Source organism: Ascaphus truei, chromosome 17 (assembly GCF_040206685.1).
Source record: "Ascaphus truei isolate aAscTru1 chromosome 17, aAscTru1.hap1, whole genome shotgun sequence".
Lineage (NCBI taxonomy): Eukaryota > Metazoa > Chordata > Amphibia > Anura > Ascaphidae > Ascaphus > Ascaphus truei.
The window spans coordinates 32,931,191-32,948,172 of NC_134499.1; the positions used below are offsets into that span (position 1 = coordinate 32,931,191).

Genomic DNA, 16,982 nt, shown 5'->3' on the forward strand with positions numbered 1-16,982 from the left:
TCACTTTTTTTTAACTCACCATAACTCCTTTTGTGCCTGGTTATACCCAGTACCAGCTTCACATTGCATAGCCAGTACCCAAACCCACACCGATGAGACCCAAAACCCAGCCTCACACTGATGAGACACTATAGGTCGAAACAGCTGTCTGGCTATCGCTTCTTGGCCTTTTGACTCAGATCAAGTATATGGTCTGTCCTTCCAAGGCTGGACCTTGTAGAAATACACTTGATTCGATGGTCAAATTTGCCGGGAAGCGGAACTAGTAAGCCCGGGCTTTTTTAGTTCGTTGCACCCCAGGGATGGAAAACCTGGTGGGGTACTCTGGTCGCTTCACCTTCGGGTTGTGATGATGCCTGCATCACTAGAGCACCATGTACCTGCACAACTGGATAGCACGGACCCTTATTAATTCCACACTGAGCATCTCCCTGACCTTCTGGCTGGAGCACACACCGATTTTTTTGAATCCACCCTGGCCTCCGGGTCAGGGCTTACATTGAGCCCTTTTTGCACTGCCTCGCACAGAGCACAGAAGCACTCAGCGTTACGAATTTTGTTTGTGTTTTTTTTTTAACGTTTGGTTATTAGTCACCTGTCTTTGTCCGTGGAGAGAAAAGACTACGTGCCGGTCTGTAATCGCCCCTCTCTCTTCGGAGAGTAAAGACTACGTGATGGTCTGTAATCGCCCCTCTCTTCGGAGAGAAAAGACTACGTGCCGGTCTGTAATCGCCCCTCTCTTCGGAGAGTAAAGACTACGTGCCGGTCTGTAATCGCCCCTCTCTCTTCGGAGAGAAAAGACTACGTGCCGGTCTGTAATCGCCTCTCTCTTCGGAGAGAAAAGATTACGTGGGGTTTATTCTGAGTGGACTCAGACCCACCTGCCTGGCCTGCTGGTCGATGAGGGAAAGAGGAAGAGGAGACAAAGTTGGGACACTAGGCTTCGGCTGAAGACCCACTGGAACTAGGACCCTTTTGCCTGACCTTCTGGCCGAGAAGGGAACGAGCAAGAGGAGCCCGATTCTTCGGATGACGACTCCATGTAACACGGCAGATATCTTCTGAGCCCTTGTGCCTAAGACACACTGGATAGATCGACTGGACCGAGCTTCGGAAAAGACTGTCACAAGTAGGGAGCAGTACCTGGTACCCTTTGTGGACCATGAGGCACGTTGTTTTTGGCGTGATCACTATCACAGCCCGGGCTTACAAAAAAAAAAAGCTGTCTGTGAGCGGGGTGACTGGCTCTGTACTTCTTTAACCTAGGCTGTGTTTAAGAAAAAAAAAAGTTGTGTAATACGGCAGGGATAAGCCAGTGTGTCCCTTTTTGCTTCTTGTCCAACTTTACATGGGGCTGCTCATTTGCATATAATTACCCAGAATCCCTGGCTGCAGTGGAAGCGTTGCATGTGAAAAGACCGGCTGCAGACTTCTCTGAGACATGTGAATGTGCTCACAAGTGCTATTTTTATTTGTTGTCTGAGAGAAATGTGAAACCACTTCCAAATATAAAAATAAACATGCTGCACCATATGACAATACCGTGTATCTGCACGAAAATGTGTATTCCCATTTAGTCTCCCATCAAAAACATTGTGCTGCAAAATGGAGCATTACTGAGTATTTGGCTCCAAAAAATATTGCTGCGTTCCTGCTCTTCCCATCCCCAATCCCCTCCATCCCTCCAAACACAGAGAGGAACCTTTCATTTGAACCCGTGGGACAGGAATAACATAGCATCACCGTTCTAGGAATTGGTATTCAAGATGCACGAAGTGCAGCAAAGTCTTATAACCGTAACATTGCAGCGATTAATAAGGTGTAGATCAATAAGCCCTTCACTGTCAGAGGCATTGCAATATCCTGCGGGTATCTGCACTACAGAACAATGCAGAGTACATTACTCCATTGTGCTGGATTTATGAGCTACAATGGCCAATCAGGATGCAGGGAGTACTTACTACCATGGCATGCTGGGTAATATCTGCACCATGACACCCCGACTGTATTCACACTGCGTACTAAGGACTACACTGCTGATAGATCCTTAAAAGCAGCAGTCCAAGCTGCCATTTTTTATTTTATTTCCCCCCCTTTAATCTGTGCATCAATACAATCCACACAATGATAAGTAATTCGCTAAGTTGCCGATCGATCCATTCTCCTGTGATCGATCGGTGAAGATTTGGCTCGGGGGTTTACTAAATGGCTGTCAGTGCAGCAGAAGAGGACCAAAGGTGCAAAGCTCTGTGGGGAAGATCATGTGATCAGGCAGTCACTAGATACAATTGGTGCACTGCTAGAGAGAGGGCAGGGCTCAATCGGGGGGTGGGGGGGAGGGGATGTGACTTTGTAAATGGTTGCCATAGAAACAAAAAATGCTTGTTACATTATAATAGATTAAATATGTAATTCAGAGTTGTTTAAAAAAATACAAGTATTTTCTCATCGTACATAACTGTTTTTTTTTTTTTTTTTTTAAATAGACGTGGGATATTGCTTGGTGTGCAGCTTTAAGGCTTTGATGTACAGCCCCCCCAATTAATGTTCTCCAGCACTAAGGGGTTACAAATCATTGCAGACAGCTGTGTCTGTTATTAAGTGGGAGACATGAGACCTTCCAGACCAGTGTGAGTAGGGTATAGCACAGTTGTCATTAGCAGCACAATCAATGTGCTCTCCTCCTTCCTTATCCTTTCCATAAACGTATCACTTGAGTCGCCGAAAATTGCGAGAGACAAAATTCAATAGAAACCGGCTCCGATTAATGACTGGTATTTAGTTGCTTTGGTTCGAGACAAGTCATTTCAATGGTTTGATGAAAACATGCCTCAGAAGGCAGCGAGGCCCTTTCAAATGAACGGTCAGGAGTTCAATGGCCAAGGTAAAAGAATAATTTGTTTTTCTGCGTTTCCGAGGCTCTGATTCCAGGCGTGTGTGACAAGTTATGACAGCCCAACCTCCATAATGTTTGTGATCATGGGAATTGCGTGTGCGTGCCGCGTCCGGTGGAACAACCGTGAGTGACAGCACATGGCAACTGCCAATTAAAATGGGACACCCGAGCACCACTTTCACTGACAAAGAAGTTTGATCAGGAACATAAATGTTATTGACCCATGCACTGCTAGAAGACCGTGCACAGTTCCCATGCAGTGATTTCCTATAGTAAAATAGTTCAAATATAAGGAGAGAAAGGGTAAGTGCCTATTAAGTAGCGTATAATCAGAAGACAATCATCCATTTCATCTAACTGCACAAAGGGGCTAATATTAGACTGGATGAAACCCAACATTATATTGAATTATTCAGAACCAGCTAGAATCTGGTATTATTAGGGTCAGGCACTTAATAAATCACAAATCCTTTAACACTAATAATGTTCTTAACAGTGAAAAAAAAATTAAAAAAGAAACCTAGGAACATAGTAATTGAAGTATTTTCTGGCTGTGAGCTTTGTACCTGCTCTCTGTCTGGCTGTGAGCTTTGTACCTGCTCTCTCTCTGGCTGTGAGCTTTGTACCTGCTCTCGCTCTCTGGCTGTGAGCTTTATACCTGCTCTCTCTCTGGCTGTAAGCTTTGTACCTGCTCTCTCTCTGGCTGTGAGCTTTGTACCTGCTCTCGCTCTCTGGCTGTGAGCTTTGTACCTGCTCTCTCTCTGGCTGTGAGCTCTGTACCTGCTCTCTCTCTCTGGCTGTGAGCTCTGTACCTTCTCTCTCTCTCTGGCTGTGAGCTTTGTTCCTGCTCTCTCTCTCTGGCTGTGAGCTCTGTACCTGCTCTCTCGCTCTCTGGCTTGGAGCTCTGTACCTGCTCTCACTCTCTGGCTGTGAGCTCTGTACCTGCTCTCACTCTCTGGCTGTGAGCTCTGTACCTGCTCTCTCGCTCTCTGGCTGTGAGCTCTGTACCTGCTCTCTCTCTCTGGCTGTGAGCTCTGTACCTGCTCTCTCTTTCTGGCTGTGAGCTTTGTACCTGCTCTCTCTCTCTGGCTGTGAGCTCTGTACCTGCTCTCTCTCTCTGGCTGTGAGCTTTATACCTGCTCTCTCTCTCTGGCTGTGAGCTCTGTACCTGCTCTCTCTCGCGCTCGCGCTCTCTCTCTCTCTCTCTCTCTCTCTCTCTCTCTGTTCTGTACCTGCTCTCACTGGCTGTGAGCTCTGTACCTGCTCTCTCTCTCTGGCTGTGAGCTCTGTACCTGCTCTCTCTCTCTCTGGCTGTGAGCTCTGTACCTGCTCTCTCTCTCTGGCTGTGAGTTCTGTACCTGCTCTCACTGGCTGTGAGCTTTGTACCTGCTCTCACTCTCTGGCTGTGAGCTCTGTACCTGCTCTCTCTCTCTCTGGCTGTGAGCTCTGTACCTGCTCTCTCTCTCTCTGGCTGTGAGTTCTGTACCTGCTCTCACTGGCTGTGAGCTTTGTACCTGCTCTCACTCTCTGGCTGTGAGCTCTGTACCTGCTCTCTCTCTGGCTGTGAGCTCTGTACCTGCTCTCTCTCTGGCTGTGAGCTTTGTACCTGCTCTTTCTCTCTGGCTGTGAGCTCTGTACCTGCTCTCACTCTCTGGCTGTGAGCTTTGTACCTGCTCTCACTCTCTGGCTGTGAGCTCTGTACCTGCTCTCTCTCTCTGTCTGTGAGCTCTGTACCTGCTCTCTCGCTCTCTGGCTGTGCGCTTTGTACCTGCTCTCTCGCTCTCTGGCTGTGAGCTCTGTACCTGCTCTCTCGCTCTCTGGCTGTGATCTCTGTACCTGCTCTCACTCTCTGGCTGTGAGCTCTGTACCTGCTCTCTCGCTCTCTGGCTGTGAGCTCTGTACTTGTTCTCTCTCTGGCTGTGAGCTCTGTACCTGCTCTCTCTCTCTCTCTCTGGCTGTGCGCTTTGTATCTGCTCTCTCTCTCTGGCTGTGAGCTCTGTACCTGCTCTCGCTCTCTGGCTGTGAGCTCTGTACCAGCTCTCTCTCTCTCTGGCTGTGAGCTTTGTACCTGCTCTCTCGCTCTCTGACTGTGAGCTCTGTACCTGCTCTCTCTCTCTCTGGCTGTGAGCTTTGTACCTGCTCTTTCGCTCTCTGGCTGTGAGCTTTGTACCTGCTCTCTCGCTTTCTGGCTGTGAGCTCTGTACCTGCTCTCTCTCTCTGGCTGTGAGCTTTGTACCTGCTCTCTCGCTCTCTGGCTGTGAGCTCTGTACCTGCTCTCTCTCTCTGGCTGTGAGCTTTGTACCTGCTCTTGCTCTCTGGCTGTGAGCTATGTACCTGCTCTCTCTCTCTGGCTGTGAGCTCTGTACCTGCTCTCGCTCTCTGGCTGTGAGCTTTGTACCTGCTCTCGCTCTCTGGCTGTGAGCTTTGTACCTGCTCTCTCTCTCTGGCTGTGAGCTCTGTACCTGCTCTCTCTCTCTCTGGCTGTGAGCTCTGTACCTGCTCTCTCTCTCTGGCTGTGAGCTCTGTACCTGCTCTCTCTCTCTGGCTGTGAGCTTTGTACCTGCTCTCTCTCTGGCTTTGCGCTTTGTACCTGCTCTCTCCCTGGCTGTGAGCTCTGTACCTGCTCTCTCTCTGGCTGTGCGCTTTGTACCTGCTCTCTCCCTGGCTGTGAGCTCTGTACCTGCTCTCTCTCTGGCTGTGCGCTTTGTACCTGCTCTCGTTCTCTGGCTGTGACAAATCCACTGTTACTGTAACATTAGTCACGATGAATAGAACTGGTCTGCAGCCCTTGGGCCATAGGTGACCCGAGTCCCAGTCATGGATCTCAGTGGGTTTTTGGCCACAATCCATATCCATTGCTTTTTTTATTAAGGTTTTTATCCAATGGGCAGGAACCGGTCACTGCATTGATTCTCTTCCTTGGTGGTAATCTAAATGACTAAACGTGATGTGGGTTTTTTTTTTTAATGTGAAAGAAAAATCCATATCAATGGTGTTGGAAAGATTGTTCTACCCAAAATGCGCAGATGTCGGAATCAGGTCCCTCACCAAGACACTGGAAAGATCAATTTGCTAGTACTGTCCACGGTTGTAAAATGCTAATTATACACAGTACCCCTGTGCTCTCTCGCACCCCAGCGTGGGTGCTACAACCTATATCTGCTAATTTAGGCAATGTTCATTCGGCCAGAAACAGGTGCCGTGTTTATTTCTCCTAATCAAAATGATTTAGCTGCAAAAAGTCCGTTCCATTTCACTGACAGCGCGCCCCCATTTATCATGCTGACAAGATACAATTGAAACAGATGCAACAATGAAACTAATGGTTCAACTGATTCCTATTGATCCAGTGCCACTCCGTCTAATTAATAGTCTACCAACTACCTGCTAAGACCTGTTCTATAGTGCGATACATGCTAGGGGATGTTTTCTTTATCTATCAAGACTTTCTGTAGCATATTCAAAGACAGCTTTGGTGCATAATTTATAGCTACAAAGAGGCTTGATTAATTAATGGAGGTGTAGGTGGGTGATAGCATGCAACTGCCTGCCAAGAAAATCTGGTCGACAGACAGCACTGGGTGCGATATAATTCATTCTTGGAAAGCCTATTAGCCACATACATCACATTCAGGGTGTTGGGCTCTGTGTGTTCTCGTCTAGGCTGAATATGATGTGTTTGGTATACTGTATCATAAGTAATACCTGTGAGAGGTTACCCAATCAATCTCCATTCAGCAGAACCCCAGAATTTTGCCACCCTAGGTGCCTCAAGCAGGAAACGTTAATATACAGTATGGAGCACTGTGCTTGTGCCAGTGTGTTATTGTCAATGATTCACTAAAGCGGTTGCCCCTCTCTGCTACTAAAATTAGCATCAGAATGTTCCATTCCATTGTTCCCCAGCTTTAGGTGCTAATGGACAGAGCAGCAGATCATTGATGATGTGCACAGCAGCATTGCAGCTCTCCACAATCTTTTCTTCTTATCACATAATACGCAGGTTCTACTAACGTTGTGTAAAATTATACAGCAAGGTTCTGTGCTTAATGCTGCCCCAGCTCCAGTACCTGGCTTAAAATATACATTTTACCGATTCAAGACACATGGTGTCACAGGAGGCAAGAACATTCAATCCAGTGAATGTACCCAAGGCAAGTGAGTTTAACACTGCTGCTGTGGGCCTGGAGAAATTATCCCACTACACTCCCAACAGAGCGTGACTTAAGGCAGATCTGTTCAACTCCAGTCCTCAAGACCCCCCAACCGATCAGGTGTTAAGGATATCCCAGCTTGACCCTCAGTCGGCAACTGGGCCTCTGATTGAGCCAACCGTGCGGAAGCTGTGATATTCAAAAAAGCTGGCCAGTTTGGGGGTCCTGAGTACCGGAGTTGAGCACCACTGACCTAAGGCAATAAAACGGACCAGTGAGAAAAACTTGGTTCTTATTAACGTCTCACAAAACAATCATAGGTTAAAATCATAGACCACGGAGATCTAGTCATCTACTTACTTTTTCTGCTGACTGTGAGGTTCCAAAAAATATTGGAATAAAGGCCAGCCAAACTATACAGGTAGTATACATGGTGAAGCCAATGGGTTTGGCTTCATTGAAGTTCTCAGGCACTCCCCTCGTCTTGATGGCATACACAGTGCATGTCACCATGAGAAGGATGCTGTATCCCAAGGAACAAATGATTTGTAGATCCGTAATGTCACATTTCAGTACACCCCTGGCCAGTTCGGGATCCACTGTCTCCTGCCCATAGTCAATGATTATGTTAGGAGGGTTGACCCCAAACCAAATAAAAACTCCCAGAAGCTGGAAAGATATCAAGCTGGAGGTGATGGCTAACTGTGAGGTGGGGCTGATAAGCCGAGGGGCAGTCACTGACTTTTTACCCTGTTCAAAGATCCTGTAAATTCTGTTGGTCTTGGTTAAGAGGGCTGCGTAGCTGATACACATCCCCAGACCCAGGAAGATGCGCCGGAAGGAGCACACTGCCAGGTCAGGTTTAGCAATCATGAGGAAGGTGATAATGTAGCAGAGGAAGATTCCCGTCAGCAGGACGTAGCTGAGCTCCCTGCCAGATGCTCGAACGATGGGGGTGTCATTGTAGCGTATAAAGGTGGCCATGACGAAGATGGTAGCGATGATACCCAGCATGGCCAGGAACACAGGGATGACAGCCCAGGGCGAGTGCCACTCCAGCTTGACAATCGGGATTGGGTCACAACCAGTGCGGTTTTGATTGGGTCGCATGTTGTATTCACAACGGAAACAGGTGAGCTCATCCTGCAGGTACTTGTACCCATCACACAGCTCACAGAGCCAGCAGCAGGGCATGCCCTTCACCATCTTCTTCCTCTCCCCAGTTCTGCAGGGCAAGCTGCAGACAGAGGATGGGATCTCATGCATCCCTTTAACCCACTGCATGTCTTCAATCTAGGAAAGAAACAGAGATGGGTGACAGGGGACATGGAAAAGGTATCTGACAAGAGACAAGTGCTGCAGTGGAGCCATCAGGATGTGAGTCTCCCAGGGATTGAAGACTGGTTGATGGCACAAACAAATTCACTAAACAGCACTGGAAGACACAAGACCACAATGGTGCTGTGCCAAGTTTGTATCTATTCTCTCCGTCTATAATGATGACCCCAATAATATACATGAACATTATCACAGCAAATGTACATTGTTTTGACGTAATGAGGTCCATAAATATAAACAAGAAAAAGCTGTTTTAGTATATGAAAAGAAAGACAAGTGTAATAAAAAAACACAAATAAAAAAACTATTCCACTGAATCCTCTATTGTTTCTGTCCTAACCTCTCCATGATCATATTTATCTTGCATAAAGTTCTTCTCCATATCCACCCTCCTCATTTCCCCTCATATTCTCTCTTCCTCACCACCTCTATCCCCCCATCTTCCGCTCAGTTCTCCCACTTCTCCTCTCTCTCTCCCTCTATCTCCCTGTCCGTCCTGATGCTCTGTCACTACTGTTTGTAGTTCTGACTCTCTGCCTCATTGGGTTTCAGAGCTTTACTCGCTGTGTGAACTTCAAGAGAAGTGACAGCCGAGAGATAACTCATTTACCCGGACATTCTGTGCACCGAGATAGCAGCTACACAGGGCCATAATTATGGAGAGTTCTTTCACTTCCCTCGTTAGAATATACCCAGATAGCTTTATACCAGCAGCAGCACAAAGATTTGCAACTCTTCTCTCACCTCTGGCTGCAGAATGGCTAATGAAATGCAAGCTGCCTGATAAGCTGTGTGGAAAGGAGAGATTAGAAGCTGGATTCACACTAAGAAGCATCTCAGAGAAATTCACGTTGTCAGGAATATAATTGGTGCCCAACACTGGCCTTCTGCTTGGAATGAAATGCTCCCGATACAGAAGTTGTATGCCAACACACAGAGAGAAAGGACCTACTTAGCCGTAACTCTGTCCATTCCATCACTTCCAATGGTGTTGGGCACAGAAGGGACTTACACTACGGCTCATCAATCATCTCTCACCCAGCACTGAGTGACATAATGACACAGACTGAAGGAAAATTGGATATATAATGAAAAAGAAGACGTGGAGACATTCACTGTTTAGAGCCTACAGCCTCTTATTGTCAATCTATTTGAATGTCAATGAAAACCGTCCTGCAGTGTGTCATACGTGACTGATTTTAACATATATGAAAGGAGAAACATAGTAGCAGAAAGTTGGCAGATCAATATACCCGGGTCCCTCACAAATATAAAGGGAACCCAAAAGGTTAAGAGATATAATGTAATTCAGTTCATTATGTCAGGGATGCTCAACTCCAGTCCTCAAGCCCCCTCCAAAAGGTCAGGTTTTCTGGATATCCCTGCTTCAGCACAGGTGGCTCAATCAGTCCCTGCTTCAGCAGTGATGGCTTAATCAGAGGCTCAGTCTTTGACTGAGCCACCTGTGCTGAAGCTGGCATATCCTTAAAACCTGACCTCTTGGGCGGGCTGGAGGACTGGAGTTGAGCCTCCTGCATTATATTATACATTTCTGCTAACTTCTCCACCAACTATTTTTAGTGGTCCATAGAACGGCTCGACAAAGCAGCGAGACATACACAGAATGCCTTACTCCATGTGAAAGACACATGCCCTGGGGGTTTGTAAGTATCAATGTAATAATACTGACAGTTTCTTTGATCTCCATTCACAGGTCCCATTATACAGTAAGTTATCTACATTGCTACAGTGTCATATAAAGAGGTGCCATATCCCCGATTATCCTGCACTTTACCGTCTAACCAAATCATGATCTTCTTTGTCCTGTCTCATCTTCCTGGACACTGGTCCATTCCTCATTGTATTACCCCTTTCTTGCTCAGCCCAGAAGGTACTGTAGCTCCCTCTTTCCATCACATGGTCTGCTCATAGTCAGCCTGGATGTCTTGTAAACTGCTGGTCAGTGTGACAAGGCCCTATGTAATGGGAATAGTTTACTAATCAATAAGGATGGCATAAATGTGTAGATCACTCCATTATCGTCTTCACCTTCACTCATAACCTTTAATGAGCTCAGTTAGACTAATGACTTCCAACCTGCAGGTCAATAAGTGGATACTAAACGGATTGCACTCTGTCCCTCCCCCAGAGGACAGCTGACCATGAACCCAGAGACAAAGCTATCCATAGGATACCGTTCCAGCTTGATGAATGGGAATCTACTGTAGAGGAAGAAGCTCACTATATCATAGAGACATTAGGTCTCTGTGACTCTTAATGACAAACACGGGACAATTCAGAGGATGTCCCAGTAGATTACATTCCGAACAAGTTCATCAACTGGCAAAGAGGCGTATTGTGCCTTAAATCACACAATGCAACACAACACTGTAGCGCCCGCACAAAACACTGCAAACACGTGCTGATACACCGCAGCATCTCATGCACTGATACACCACACAAACGACGCACAGCAGCACCGCGTGTGCACACTGAAGCAGAGAAGCACCTCGCACACACATGTATAATAACCTGCAGCAGCAACGCGCACACACATACGCACAATTGCACCACACACTTTGATGCACAGCAGCATCGCATGTGCACACATTGACACAGAGTACCACGGCACATGCACACACTGACGCACAGTTGCACCGCACACGAACACGACACACAGCAGCACCATACCCACAATGACACAGCAGAACCGCGCACACACACACACTTATTCACAGCAGAATCACATGCACACAAATACACTCACGACACCCAGCAGCAACGCGCACACTGCCACACACAGCAGCACTGCGTGCACACACGACAGCAGAAACGCACATGCACGCTTAGCACTGAGCACGCACACACAATGACGCACAGCAGCACCGCACACACACACACATTTCCACTCAGCAGCACCGTGCACACACACAGTCACACAAGAGCATCACATGCACACACAGACGCACTGTGCACACGGATACAGGCACCTCTTTGCATAGTGGAGTAATACAAACACCCTGCTCCAAAGAGCTTTCAATCTAATTTTTAATACATGAGATAAAGGGAAATAAAGTAACTTGTCAAAATTCTAATGTAATTAGTAGTGGGTCATGATTTGGAGTCTCCCACCTCCAAAGGTGAGCACCTACCCTCCTCCTTAATGCTCTATGCTGCCCTGAACAGTCAGATCAAAAGGTTCTCTTCAAGAGTGAATCATTTCTCCCTGGGATTCTGGGGGATAAGGAAAAATGTTGATGTAGAACTAATCCAGTGAGCATTGAATCTCACACCTTCCCCCCATGAGGCCAGGGGATTGAGCACTGCAAATCCTACCAGCTCAGTGCTCTGACCCACTCCTCTTATCACAGGCCACTGATTAAACATGACAAACAGTCCCAGGCGAAGCTCTAATGAAGTTTCACCGAGTTTTCCTACTGTGCAGCTTTTTCTTTCACTTTAACAGAGAGAGAAAGACTGTTCTTCATAGCTCTTTAGGGAAACAGGAGACCTTGTGTTTACTGCTGGAGAAGGTAAATAGGGAACATCTCACTGTGTTTCTGATGAGCCTTCTAATGGGAATGGAACCTTTGTAGGTTTATCTTTTTACTATGTAACCATGTACAAAATGCATTACAATAACATTGTGTGTGTCTGTGTCTGTGTCTGTCTGTCTGGGCCAGGATGGGAACATTGTGGGTGAATTAATGTATTTGCATCTACACAAAATAGACAGATATAGAAGAACCAATAGATTTAGGGACATTTCTCTTTATAGAGTGGTGATTTTTCAACAAACCATCCCAAATACGAATCTACTATAAGTGTATTAAAGTGATTTCCTCAATAAGGATTTTAATTAAATTGGAATTATCGGAGTGATATAAGTGGGATTAAAAGGGTGTAATTTATTAAAAGGCTTCAAAACTGGGACAATGAAACTGCATTGGATTTAGAAAAAAAAAATAAAAAAAAATAATCTCATTAAAAACAATAGATTTTTAACAAATTTAACTCCTCCAGGAGGGTCATGATGGATCTGTTTACCAGTAGAGGGGAGTTCAATGTACACCTATCAGAAGACGCTGAAAAGGCCATAACATAGACCAAACGGAGTAGGCTGTTAAGCATTTTCCATGTGAGCACATAGGTTGGGAAATAGGCAGCCTTACATAGCATTCACTCCATTCGTTTAAAAACTGGTACGCTCACGCCATGCCCTGTATCAATAGCGAAAGAACGCCCCAGGATTATTACTCGGTGTTATAGGATGCTAAAAAAGAAAGTAGCAGGCAATAACGGAGATGAAGCTTCGCCACTATTTAAATAACTCTAATCTGCCAGCCCTGTCTAAGGAGGATATTGATAGGCTGAATTATCCCATCACTTCACAGGAAGTTTGTGAGGTTATACAATTTTTTTAATCTGCAAAGGCCCCAGGTGCTGATGGCTTTACCAATATTTGTTATAAAGAATGTGCTCACCTTGTGATTAGACATCTTCTAAAATGGTTTAACCCTATTTTAGAGGGAACCCTATTCCCCTGTAATATGCTGCAAGCTCACATCTCTCTTATCCACAAGGATGGTATATACACCTTACACTGTTCCAGTTACTGGCCAATTTCCTTGATTAATGTAAACAAATATATTTTTCACAATTTTGGCCTTAAGACGAAGGTGGCCAACAATACCAGAAGATCAATAGATTAAATAGCTCATGTAAACAAATCTACGTCATTAGCATTCCTTTTATCTCTCAACACTGTAAAAGCGTTTGATAGATTCGACTGGGGTTACATGACTGCGACCCGAGGAAAATGTGGTTTCTCCAAGCGGTCCTGTCTCTCTACTCCTCTCACTTTGCAAAAGTGATATGTGCTGGGACCTCATCTGAGCGTTTCTTAATCAAAAGTGTTACCAGACAAGTGTGTCCCCTTTCTCCTCTCATTTGCTCTCTCTTGAACCTCTAGCCTCCCACATTAGGTCCAACCCTGATATGAATGGAGTCCAGCTAAAGGAAAGTCCATATAAAATCTCAATATTTGCTGGTGACATTGTCTTATTCCTCACTAGGCCGTTTACTTCTTTACATAACCTCAGGCTTCAAATATAATTATGTCCCAGAAAGAGAATTCAAATTTATATCCTTAAACTTTAACTTCAAGTGGTGCAAACAAGCTATAAAATATATTGGGATTTACCAGACTAACAGATATGAAGACCTATTTCTCTTCCTTGCAGAAGGTTCTGAAAATAGGACTGTATGCAACCATCCAAATGTAATATTTCTTGGATTGACAGGATACATTAAGTGAAAATGAATCTATTGCCAAGGATACTCCCTCTTTTCTAAACCTTGACAGCGCTGTACCTTGAAAGGTTATACAGGACCTTCAAAATCACAAATTACCAAATTTATTTGGGGTGGTGGGGTTGGGGGGGAAGTAATGAACTAGCAAACTAATCCTTTGCCAACCACCAAACGGCAGAGGTTTGGGTAATCTATGCCTTATCTTGTACTGTAATGTAGCCCAATTCGGGGAAATTGTCTCCTGGCACACGGAAACCCATTTAAATAGATGGGTGGAAATCGAAGCGGCACTCATAGCCCCCCATTACACTAGCATTTTACTTTAGCAGCCTAAAATAATAGGAGACAAACTACCTCCTAACAATTGCTTACTCTCTTAAGCCATGGGAGTCTAACAAAAAGAAATTCAATCTCATTAGAAAAAACTCAGTGATGATCCCCTTATTCCTCAATCCAAACTTCACTGCAGGTCTTAATAAGATGATTTTCTAGCAATGGTTATCAAAAAAAAAACAAAAAACAAAATAAGCTAGAAGACCGAGTTACATTTTTTTTTAAACCTAAATCATTTGAGTCATTGGTTACAGAGCTCGACATTGATAGACGAGAAATCTTCTGGAAATCTTCCGGAAACCTTCAACTCAGAGGTTTCATACAGCAATCCAAACCTGGGTCTTCTTTCACTACTTTCAACCCGGTCTGCCTGAACTACCACACTCAAACTCTAGTAACTTTCATGTTATACTCCTCCACTTTTCGGAACATCTCTCATGATAAGAATACATTTTAATGTCCCAATGGGAATCAGACCTTTGGGTTGCTTTAGAGTCTGAGGACTGGGAAGACATTTATAAGGCTGGTTTTAAATGCTCAATATGTACGACTGTCAAATAGAATGCTTACAAAGTTTTATTCAGGTGGTACTTAACCTCAGTGTGGCTCTCGAGGATGTATCCAGGTACTTCATATTACTGTCCCAAGGGCTGTCGACAACAGGCCGATTTTAAACACATGTGGTGGTCATATCCAAGAGTGTCCCTTCTCTGGGCCAAATTCCGTAGAACACCACAAAACAGTCTGGGGTTTTCTTATCGGATGGAGGAGCCCTAGTCTCGCCTCCTTAACAAGCCAATACAAGACTAATACTAATACCAATACTAGATAGGAATTCCAACAGGTTGATTTCCCATATTATGACCTGAGCAATAGCATCCTTTTGGTTTAAGCGTGAACTTCCCTCCATACTGTAGCTCACATAAAAAGTAAAATATGGTTTAACCTTCAAATGGAGATACGAAAGGGTTTCCTTCGGGATTCTTGGTCTAAATTCCAAATAGTCTCGCAACCGTGGCCAATTTATAATAGTATACAAAGCTCAACTCTTATTAACCCGAATGGTTAATCTGTCCGAGTCCCTCACCGGCCCCAACTGTTGCGTTCCCTCTTATTTGCCTCAGACTAACACCTGCTGCTGAGGTGGGGGACCAAGTCCTCCTTTTCTATGTGATGTTCCACACGTGGCTTTAGGTCAGACAGTGGGAGGCTACAGTCTGTTTATAGTATAATCGAATTCATGAAGTGAGTAGCAATGGACACGCTGGTACCTTATAACCCTTTACAGAAGGATCACTACATACATTCACATAACATATGAAAATAAAAAAGTATTGGGGAGAGCTAAAAAGTGCAACTAATATAAAAAGAAATGATGTCACGAGTCTCGCGATGTTTGGGGCTACAGCAACTGGCATTGCTCTCTGGACCTCGATCCCCTCCCTCTCCACTGTGACAGGTTCTGGCTCTCCACTCTACTCGTTTCAACCATATGGCGTCAACAGGATATCAACGCCTGTGTGATGATGCCGGAAAACTGTTGGTGCTCTTAACTAGGTATTAATGTAGCAGGCCTGAACTTCGCAAACGCTTTGGTAGCACTTTGTTTGACCGCAGTTGAGGATCCCCTCCGACGGTGTGCGTTCGTCCATGCTGGTCTCACTTAGATGATCCGCTGGGCCTACTCGCGAGGGTTAGCTGCTCTCTCTGCAGTCAGCACCCGCAGATCTCCCCCCACGCTCTGCCAGCCCCTCTCTCCTTAGCCCCACCTCTCTCACAGCCTTTTTTTATTGGCTGACGCCATGTCTATCATGAGTCAGATGTTCAGTGCACACTGGATAGGAATCTGACGGGGGCATTTTATACTGTCTTACCAGGTGTTACAACAGCAAAGAATCCATCTCTGGTTTCAAGGGTGGCATTGACCTTCAGAGCTATGTGACATATGCTTTTCTCATATATGCTTACACTGTGGTTCTGTGATACCTCTCATTGTGTTTATGTATTTGTCATGGAATGCTCTGCACCTCCTTTTCTTTTGTACCCCGCTCCCTTTCCCCTATCATAATATACTGAAAAATAAATACAATTTGAGTTAAAAAAAAACAAAACAACACTATCTTTGTAGAAGAATGCTCTACTACTGGACACAAGACTTTAATGACGCGGTAAAACGAGTTTGTTTGGAACTCTGTCATCTCCCAAATGATAAAGGGCAGAGCCGAGTTTGGGGAATTGGGGCCTTTGTGTTACTCAGGGATCATTCTGAGTGTTATCTCATTCTGCGCTGGAGATGCTGGGGAACCTGGGAATGGGGCAACGTGTTTGTATTGTGAGATATGCACAGTATCAATGAGCCAGACATTTAATTTTCCGTCTGATTTGTTTTGTATTGATTGTTATTCAACATTAGCTGTGGTGGAGGAGGAGAGGGGGAAACCCACCCTCTGCGCGGGCAGGCGGACCGGGTTTCACGCGGGCAGGTGTGCCAGGCAGGTGGGGCTTCACACGGGCAGGCATGCCAGAATCTGCGCGGGCAGGCGGGGTCGGGTTTCATGCTGGCAGGTGTGCCAGACTCCGAGCAGGCAGGCGGGGCTGGGTTTCACGCGGGCAGGCGTGCCAGACTGCGCGGGCAGGCGGGGCTGGGTTTCACGTGGGCAGGCGTGCTAGACTCCACGCGGGCAGGTGGGGCTTCACACGGGCAGGTGTGCCAGACTCCGGGCAGGCGGGGCTGGGTTTCACGCGGGCAGGCGAGTCCGGGTTTCACGCGGGCAGGCGTGCCAGACTGCGCGGGCAGGCGGGGCTGGGTTTCACGTGGGCAGGCGTGCTAGACTCCACGCGGGCAGGTGTGCCAGACTCCGGGCAGGCGGGTCCGGGTTTCACGCGGGCAGGCGGGTCCGGGTTTCACGCGGGCAGGCGGGTCCGGGTTTCACGCGGGCAGGTGTGCC

General features: G+C 46.1%; 1 protein-coding gene across 1 annotated transcript in view; it reads right to left on the bottom strand.

Annotated features, from left to right (window-relative positions):
• GRM7 (glutamate metabotropic receptor 7) overlaps positions 1–16,982 on the bottom strand; it is a 199,201-nt gene that overhangs the window by 56,243 nt on the left and 125,976 nt on the right. The window contains exon 8 of the mRNA XM_075574698.1: positions 7,411–8,343. Coding sequence (XP_075430813.1) covers positions 7,411–8,343 — 933 coding nt within the window. The remainder of the gene's footprint in view (positions 1–7,410; positions 8,344–16,982) is intronic.